Raw genomic sequence first — 9,292 nt, forward strand, 5'->3', positions numbered from 1 at the left:
CTGCCGGCGCCCCGCCGCCCCGAACTCGCCTCGCCGCCGGCCTCTCTGCGCCACGCCGCCCGCCTCCCTCGCTGCCGTTCGGTGCCTCGGCCCTCGCTGGGGGGCCACCCGGCTGCGCCTCGCCTCCACCCGTCGAAGCTCGCTGGAGGAGCCCCGCGCCACGCCTCCCCGCCGTCCCATGCCTCCTCCCCCGCCGGCCGCCACCTCGCCGGAGGTACTCGCCGTCGCCGGAGTTCGTTCCCCGGCCGGATCCATCGGAAGGTGGACGAGATCCATCGGGATCCCAACCAAACACCACCTCCCCGCGCCCGGATCCCTCCGTCTCGGATCCTCCCTGTCCCACTCTTCGCGAGGGTAAAAAAACTGCCAAGTCCCTGAAATTGTATCAGCATGTTGCATACTTTGACCTGCCATAACTTTGTGTGTACTGCTCCATTTTGCATGCATGATATATCAAAATGTTTATTGTGGGATGCTCTTAATTTCGTTCCATTGAGCAATGCTTGTTTGTGTCCATCTTGATGCCCAAATCATCACTTCAAGAGTGCTATATGATGTTAACTGCTGTCTGCTAACAGAACTTGGTGATTTGTCTTTTTCATTGTATTTTGTGTGTGCATCCTATGAGCTTGATGTCTACATGTGTTTTGAGCTATATCATGCCGTGTATACAGTGGTGCAATCCATATATTTTTGTGAGTCTTGTAGTGAGTGCGTCAAGCTCGTGAAGTAGGGTACTTGCTGTTACTGTTTTGCTAGTCTGAATCTGCTATATCATGATGCCATGTAAACCTGCTGCTACAAGTCATTCTATGCATAATCTGGAGATGTTCACTAAGGATGTTCTGTTATTCATGTCATGCTCTATCCATCCGTGCCCCTGATTGCATTTATAGCCTGGTGTAGCTTGTTGTAATCTTGCTCCGAACTTGCTAAATAATGTTGCTGTCAGCCTGTTAACATTAAGTTCAGTTTTGCCATGAGCTTTGCTAGTGATCCATGCACCCTATGAACTTGTTATTGGCATGTTTAGCTTATAAATTTGTCGTATTACTGTTGGTCACCTTTTCATGCCGTATATTGCTCTGTAGTGAGTTGTACAAACTCACCAACATGGCTACTTATTGTTGTCCCTGCCATGTCTGAATCTGTCATATCACTTGCCATGTTTGCATGGATGCTACCATGTTTTCTTTTGATCTTTGGAATTAGTTCGGTAAGAGAGTTTTGTTCTTTTTCTTTATTATTAGCATTCCATGCCTTTGTTTGCCATGTTAAGTTCCTGTAACATATTGTTTGATAGCTCTAAACATTGCAACCTGATGTTATTTCTGCCATGCACAGTGATTTCTGCCAAGTCTGTGAAACTGTTATTATTTGCAATCTTGCTATGTCCTTTTGAGCATTTTATAGTGTTTTCTGGAGATAGCTCGGTGTTCATGTTTTGTAATGCTTTACCTGTACTTCATGCCCATGCTATTTGTTTTCATGTTGAGATGCTGTAGCATATTGTTTTGATGCTTGCTAGATGCCTAGTTGCTCTTTTGGACAACTTGTCCTTTTAACTTGTTTCACGTGTATGTGTTGAACCGTTGCTCCGTTTTGAGTGTGCTTTATATGAAACTTGCTTGATTTTGCATATAGTTTCATCTTACCACGTTGCATCCTTGTTTTGAGAGTGTTTGCTTGATGTTTGGATGCCTTTTGCACCAATGCCATGCTTAACTTGTTTTGCTCATATCTTCTAGGCCGTAGCTCCGAATTAAATGAACTTTATATGTAACTTGACTAGAATCTCGTGTAGATCATCTTGGTGCATCTTAACTTGCTGTTTAACAACTTGAACATAAGGTTTATTCAGTTCTGGACCAATTTCTAAATTTGCATATAAGGACTTACCGGATTTGTTATATGTTGTTTCCGGCCTCATTTAAACTTGCCTTGATATGTTGTTCTTGTTTGCATCATCTCTTGTCATGAGTAGCTTCATGTAGCCTTTGTCATGCATCATACTTGGTTGAGCATCATGTCATGGTTATGTGTTGCGTGTTTACCTTGTTGTTTGCTTCTTTCTGGTTGTGCTCCTTCTCGTTAGTTTCTGTTTCGTTGCGATCGTGAGGATTCGTTCGTCTACGCTTGGTTCGTCTTCGTGGCTTCATCTTCTTCATGGACTTGTTCTTCTTCCTTGCGGGATTTCAGGCAAGATGACCATCACCTTGGATCTCATTACTATCATTGCTATGCTAGTTGCTTCGTTCTATCGCTATGCTCCGCTTCCTATCACTTGTTCTTTAAGCCTTCCCAAATTGCCATGTCAACCTCTAACCTTTTCACCCTTCCTAGCAAACCGTTGCTTGGTTATGTTACCGCTGTTGCTCAACCCCTCTTATAGCATGGTTAGTTGCAGGTGAAGTTGAAGATTGCTCCATGGTGGACAGGATTTTTTTGGGATATCACAATCTCTCTTATTTAATTAATGCATCTATATACTTGGTAAAGGGTGGAAGGCTCGGCCTTATGCCTGGTGTTTTGTTCCACTCTTGCCGCCCTAGTTTCCGTCATACCGGTGTTATGTTCCTTGATTTTGCGTTCCTTACGCGGTTGGGTGATTTATGGGACCCCCTTGACAGTTTGCTTTGAATAGAACTCCTCCAGCAAGGCCCAACCTTGGTTTTACCATTTGCCTCACCACCACCTATTACCTTTCCCTTGGGTCGGCCCACCCGAGGGTCTTCTTTATTTTAGCCCCCCCCCCGGGCCAGTGCTTCTCTAAGTGCTGGTCCGAACCAGAGCCCTTTGCAGCGCCCCCTCAGGGAAACTTGAGGTCTGGTTTTAGTTGTACGGATTGCTCATCCGGTGTTGCCCTGAGAACGAGATATGTGCAGCTCCTATCGGGATTGTCGGCACATCGGGCGGCTTTGCTGGTCTTGTTTTACCATTGTCGAAATGTCTTGTAAACCGGGATTCCGAGACTGATCGGATCTTCCTGAGAGAAGGAATATCCTTCACCGTGAGAGCTTGTGATGGGCTAAGTTGGAAACCCCTGCAGGGTATAAACTTCCGAGAGCCGTGCCCGCGGTTATGTGACAGATGTGAATTTGTTAACGTCCGGTTGTAGATAATTTGACACCGGATTCGAATTAAAACGCATCAACCGCGTGTGTAGCCGTGATGGTCTCTTTTCGGCCGAGTCCGGGAAGTGAACACGGTTTTGGGTTATGTTTGACGTAAGCAGGAGTTCAGGATCACTTCTTGATCATTGCTAGCTTCACGACCATTCTGTTGCTCCTCTTCTCGCTCTTATTTGCGTATGTTAGTCACCATATTATGCTTAGTCGCTGCTGCAACCTCACCACTTTACCCCTTCCTTTCCCATTAAGCTTTGCTAGTCTTGATACCCATGGTAATGGGATTGCTGAGTCCTCGTGGCTCACAGATTACTACAACAACAGTTGTAGGTACTGGTTATGCGATGATCATGACGCGAGAGCGATGTTTGCTTGTTTTGGAGTTCTTCTTCTGCTTCTGCTTCGATCAGGGGATAGATTCCAGGTCGGCAGCCTGGGCTAGCAGGGTGGATGTCGTTTGAGTTTCCGTTTGTGTTTCATCCGTAGTCGGGTGGTGCTCTTTTGTAAGATGATGTTGTATTCGTGTGGCATTGTATGCCTTTGTATGTATCCCCATCTATTATGTAATGTTGATGTAATGATATCCACCTTGCAAAAGCGTATCAATATGCGGTTCTATCCTTGGTGGGACCTTCGAGTCTCTTTAGGATAGTATCGCATATTGGGCGTGACACCCATCCTCTCACTACTCCAGCCTGAGCACGCTTAACTTCTGAGTTCTATTCCCCTAGTTTCCAAGTCTGCACTTGTTGTTTACCCGACAATAGTAAGCTGTCAATCGTATTAACCCTCAGGAGTTTAGTTTGAGCATGAAGTCCCACGTTACACCATTTGAGTTTGAAACTATTATTATAAAAAAGAATAATTATTTAGTAACACTAATATTTCTTGAATAAGTAGTTTGACCACAGTTTGACCAGATTTGACCATAATTTGACTACGGTTTGACCAAAATTCAAAAAAACTAAAATAATTATTTAGTAACACTAATATTTCTTGAATAAGTAGTTTGACCATAGTTTGACCAGATTTAACCAAAATTCAAAAAAATTTGAAATTTGAGCATAATTTTTTTCTTTAAGAATTTGAGGATTCTAAAAATGTGCAAAACTGCCTACGACGGTCGAATTCGGATGCGGATTTTCGTGCTGAACATTTGATATATTATGCAGTTTTTTTCGACATTGTATGCAAAAGATATGGTCATTTTACTTTTTCATAACACTTTTTTGCAAAACATGTAGAAATTTATGTTTTTAAATTTCCCTAACTACTAGATATAGTAACATAACTAAATCTTGAAGGATTTTAATTTTTGAAGTTTTTATTATTTTCTTTTGTTTTTTTTAAAACTGAAAAGGCGATACACAGGGGGGGAGGGGGGTAGAGTTTGAAAATTGCCCTTTAGTCCCGGTTTGTGTCTCCAACCGGGACTAAAGGTTAGACCCATTTAGTCCCGGTTTGTGATACAAAATGGGACTATAGGTTGGCCCTTTAGTCCCGGGTTTTGTCACAAACCGGGACTAAAGGGGCTCGTGGGGCCCCGGCCTGATGCCAGCCTGCCACCACCCCTTTAGTCCTAGTTTGTGACACAAACCGGACTATAGGTCACAAATGAACTGGGACTAATGCATAGCCGTTCGAACCGGGACTAATGGTCACATTAGTGCCGGTTCATTTACAAACCGGGACTAATGAGCTGAACATTAGGTCTTTTTTCTACTAGTGCCACAAGCATTCTATATGTGGATCTCACAGAGAAGGCTCCGCTCCTCTCGAAATTCGCCTCCCAGAAATCTTCCAAGTTCCTTGTACATAGAGGGATCCCCATGATGATCGGCATGTCCATTAGCATAAACACCTCTTCCCCCCGCTGCATATTCCAAGTGGCAGAAGTAGCATCGACCAGTTCAGCTACCAGGACCAGAGGGTTTGGAACCCTGCACGGCTGCACCCGTACGGCCTCAACATCTCATCATGTGGTAACTAGTTGTCCTTCCATATATTTGTTGTTGAGCCATTGCCAGTCCGTCTGATCAAGCCCTGTTTCAGACTTGTATGACTTTACATTTTGCTGACGTGATGCTTTGTGTGTATATGTTGGTGTTATATGTGTGCATCCTTGTCATATACTCCATCCGTCCCAAAATAAGTGACCTAACTTTGTACTAGCTTTAGTACAATGTTAGTACAAAGTTGAGTCACTTATTTTGGGACGGAGGGAGTATATGTTGGGGAGTTCTCATTGTGTTTGTATCTCTTTGATGCTTCATTTTAAATCAATAAAATCGACCCTTAATCATAGAAAAAAGCAGAGCTCGGCCGATTTTCCGTCGTTCCGGGCTGCTACGATTGTTGGAGAGTTGTTGTTGCCTCATTATTAAAAAAGAAGGATCTCATTGAAGAGTTATTGGTCCCAGCTTGTGTGAATTTCTGACATGAAGAGAAGTTTATTTGGAAAATTTGGCCTACATGCTAGGCTATGAAGCTTTGTTTTATGTCGTCTTGAGCCTTCTGTTTCACCTTTTACTCTTTATCTTCGTCCCTGACACTACACAACGAAGTAGCAATTCAAGCCTTCCTTGCAAAGGCGTGTCCTAGGCCACAATCTGTTCAACGATCTTTCAAAACATACAAGATTAGTACAGTTTGTAGAGTTTTTTTTTCTAGTTCCTTTGCCTCATGCCAGGAGTTCGTGTTTACCTGAAAATTCGGATTGGGTAATTTGGGTTTAAAATATTGTGGGCTTTCAAAATTGACACCGAAATTCAATTTTTTTCTAGTTCCTTTGCCTCCGGCCAGGAGTTCGGGTTTACATGAAAAGAGAATGCAACGGTGAAGAAGATTGTAAAGGTTGAAGATTCAAGACGAACAAGAAATTCGGGCACAATATTATCTAGTTCGTTCCGACAATACTCCATATGATATATTATTACAAATACAAGTCGTGTTGTGTGAATTAAAGTGGTGAACATTACCTTCCTATAAAAGAGATGATTGCCATTCATTTGCTTATTTTTTCACAAAGTTTGTTTTTCTCCTAACATTTAAGTATCCACACTGCCAATGTTCATATTGCTAAGTGCTAAGACCGGTCTTTATCCAAAATATAACATTCCAACAGAGGATGAAAACCCATGAAGTTGTTCGAGATAGTTTTGGTGACAGTTGATGGAGATTGGACTCACCCTATAGGGCTATATGGTGGCCAAGATGATAATGAAATGACAATGTGAGTCCACCTGAGAAATCACTTCAATTAACTCAACTTTTCCCTTGTGTACAAGATTGCCATATCTGTGTCAGTTCCGGTGTACTTTTGTGTAACTTCACATGACCAGTTATCTGAGTGCAAGCATTGTCCGACAAAGGGCCATAAACTTCATGAACCTTTTAACCTGATTTGAAACAGAGACTCATGAAACATCCATTCCACATATATCTGGACAGCTGTTATATTTCACACATTTTTTTAGGGTTATTTTGCACATTTGATCTTGCACAAGTGTCATCGACTTATGATTTTGCTAAGATGAAGAACTAATGTTATTGATGTACTCCCTCTGTGTCTAGACAAATCTAAGACAAGAATTTTGGGACAGAGGGAGTACATCAATAACATTAGTTCTTCATCTTAGCAAAATCATAAGTCGATGACACTTGTGCAAGATCAAATGTGCAAAATAACCCTAAAAAAATGTGGTGTCCATTGAGAATTTATACTGATTTAGACAAGTGTGGTTTCTACTTTCTAGTATCTACATCCTGCACAAATTGCTGTTCTTGGTACTCCTATATAGTAGAAGTATCAACACCTGCATTCAAGACTCACAATTGTTCGAGCATCCATAGATACCTTGCTCAAGAATAACCAGAACAGTGCCCACAAAAAAGAGCCAAATATGTATGGCACTTGGTCTATCTCAAGAGGTTTTGATCTTACAATTTGCATCTAGCACTGGCAAGCATAAAACCGATTTTCCACACACTGTTACTGAAGCAGAACTCAGTCACGCTAATTCTACTAACCACATCGCTGTAACACAACAATGCCCTTCTCTTCTGTCCCATCTACGTATATATGCATGTAAAAACACCAGTAATTGATTAAAACATCACGATGTGTCTACTAGAGCGACAAGGCTAACTTAAGTACTGGTAAAAATCGAATGCGGCAAACACTTGGAGAAGCGAAGCAAATCCGCCGGCACCGGCTTGATCGCTGGCTCGTGAACATGCATCAGGTAGGGGGCAGCACGTGGTGGTACCGGCCGTTGCCACGGCGGGCTCCGTAGAGCGCGAAGGCCAGCGCGGCGTCGATCGCGGCGACGGAAAAGACCGTCGCGGCGAGGATCCCGACGCGCACCTTCCTCCAGAAGGCAGCGCGGCGAATGTGGAGGACAGCGGCCGTGGGGTTGGCATTGAGCTCCGCGTCGGCGACCTCAACGAGCGCGAGGAGGAGGCGCTTTGAGCGCGGGCTGAGACCGCGGGCGCCGCTCACCTCGGCGAGGACGACCTCCATCTCCGTGAGCAGGGGACCATCGGCGTCGGCAAGCGCCGCAACCTGCATGGAAAAGAACACCAACATTTTCTTCAGTGCGTCAGGAACTTGCAGGTTCACGGAATGGATAGGCCGTAGCCGCGTAGTTTAGGAATCCTCGACAACAAGTTACACTGCAGATTCATAGGGGCAAAGGGAACTCGATTGAGAGCCTGCACAAATTCTAATTGGTCGGCAACAGGAATCATGATTCGGACGGGAAAACACCTCGACACGGACCCTCGTCCCAAATTTCGTCACCACCGGAGCATACCGAAGCAACCTCGACACAGACACTGCAGAATGGACCTCAATTTCCATCGAAGCGACTCGAACTTGGTCCACAGAGCGCTCGAATAAAACAACGCGATTCCATAACCGCGGTGCGCACTCCAAAAATTTAACCAGCAAAACAATCGGAACTCGAGGAGCAGCACAAATCGGAATCAGTCGGGAGCCTCACCTGGGTGACGGTGGAGTCAGCTGAGGCGGTCATCGCGTGTTTCACGTCAGCGTCAGAGGCGGAGACGACGGTGGTGGAGGAGGCGTTGTCGGGGTCGGGAAGCTCGAGCAGCGGCGCGAGGTCGGCAAGGCCCTCGGGCGCGAGCATCGGCTGCTGCAGGGAGGCGGCGGTGGGGAAGGGGGAGTCGTCCTCGTAGTCCAGGCGCTTGCCCACCTCCTGTTGGTCACCAAGAGGCCCGAGAAGGTCATCGATTAGGCTGCGAGACTCAGGCAATTAATTGGAGGTATGCGCGGTTACCTTGGCGATGGAGGCGATGTCGCGGGTGGTGGGCGCGGAGAGATCCGAGGATGACGAGGAGCCCACGGAGCTGCAGGTGAAGGGCCCGGAGAGATCTGTAGATGACGACGAGCCCGCGGAGCTTCGGACGGCGGAGGTGACACCGGCCTTGGCACCGGAGGAGGAGAGGTTGGCGCGGGGGATGGAGGTGGGGGCGAGGGGAGTCGTGTCCGACGACAAGGAACCCGCGGTGGTGCGAGCGGCGGCGGCGGCGCCGGAGCGGAGGGAGGAGGGGCGCGGGGTGTTGAAGCCGGCGTGAGGCTTGGCCATGGTGGGCGGTGCCGCTCTGGCCTCGGAATGGGTGGGTTGGGTGGGTTGGGTGGCCATGGTGGGTTCTAGAACCTGGGGTTTGAATTTGAACTGGATACGACTCGAGCCAATTCCAGTTTGGCGCTTCAGGTGCCACCTATATGCTTTTTTGCACAATGGCGCACACCCTCCCAGCGCACGGACCTACGTACGAAATGGGCTGGCCCATTTTGCGTTTTCTGTTTACGAAAGCTTCCATCCGGTTTTGTGAACTTGTAGAAGCTTCTGGCTGATTTTTGCCAAGCTTCTAGAGGCTTCCAATGGAGATTTTTCCTGGTTTTATATCAGACTCCACTACAAATCTTACATCAATTTTTTGACCATGGCAAATTGAACATTTTTAATGCCAATTTGAGATTGCTGAGGATGGCAAGTTTAAATTTTAGTACAATTAAAGTCGCTCACATACATGAGCATACACTCAAATCCGCCTCACTTCATTTTTTCGCCAGGAAATTGCCACGCAGCTAAATTAAATTTGCCACCCTAAGATCCTCGGGCCAAATAAATTTGCCC

At 45.8% G+C, this 9,292-nt stretch overlaps 1 protein-coding gene across 1 annotated transcript; it reads right to left on the reverse strand.

Annotated features, from left to right (window-relative positions):
* Window positions 1–7,033: 7,033 nt before the first annotated feature.
* On the reverse strand, window positions 7,034–8,775 carry LOC119324371. The gene is made up of 3 exons (XM_037598160.1): window positions 8,429–8,775; window positions 8,132–8,347; window positions 7,034–7,692 (listed from the first exon to the last, which is right to left on the reverse strand). The coding sequence occupies exons 1-3, from the start codon at window positions 8,735–8,737 to the stop codon at window positions 7,369–7,371; spliced, it is 849 nt and encodes a 282-aa protein (XP_037454057.1). The 5' UTR covers window positions 8,738–8,775; the 3' UTR covers window positions 7,034–7,368.
* Between the last annotated feature and the right edge of the window lie 517 nt (window positions 8,776–9,292).

The sequence above is a fragment of the Triticum dicoccoides genome, chromosome 6B (genome assembly GCF_002162155.2).
Source record: "Triticum dicoccoides isolate Atlit2015 ecotype Zavitan chromosome 6B, WEW_v2.0, whole genome shotgun sequence".
In the NCBI taxonomy this organism is placed as follows: Eukaryota; Viridiplantae; Streptophyta; class Magnoliopsida; order Poales; family Poaceae; genus Triticum; species Triticum dicoccoides.

Excerpts from the sequence above, each read along its gene's own strand:
- LOC119324371 (XM_037598160.1), bottom strand. The coding sequence starts at position 8,737 with ATGGCCAAGCCTCACGCCGGCTTCAACACCCCGCGCCCCTCCTCCCTC. Across the intron at positions 8,348-8,428 it reads ACATCGCCTCCATCGCCAAG|GAGGTGGGCAAGCGCCTGGA; the intron begins GTAACCGCGCAT and ends GGTGACCAACAG. Across the intron at positions 7,693-8,131 it reads CTGACTCCACCGTCACCCAG|GTTGCGGCGCTTGCCGACGC; the intron begins GTGAGGCTCCCG and ends TTTTCCATGCAG.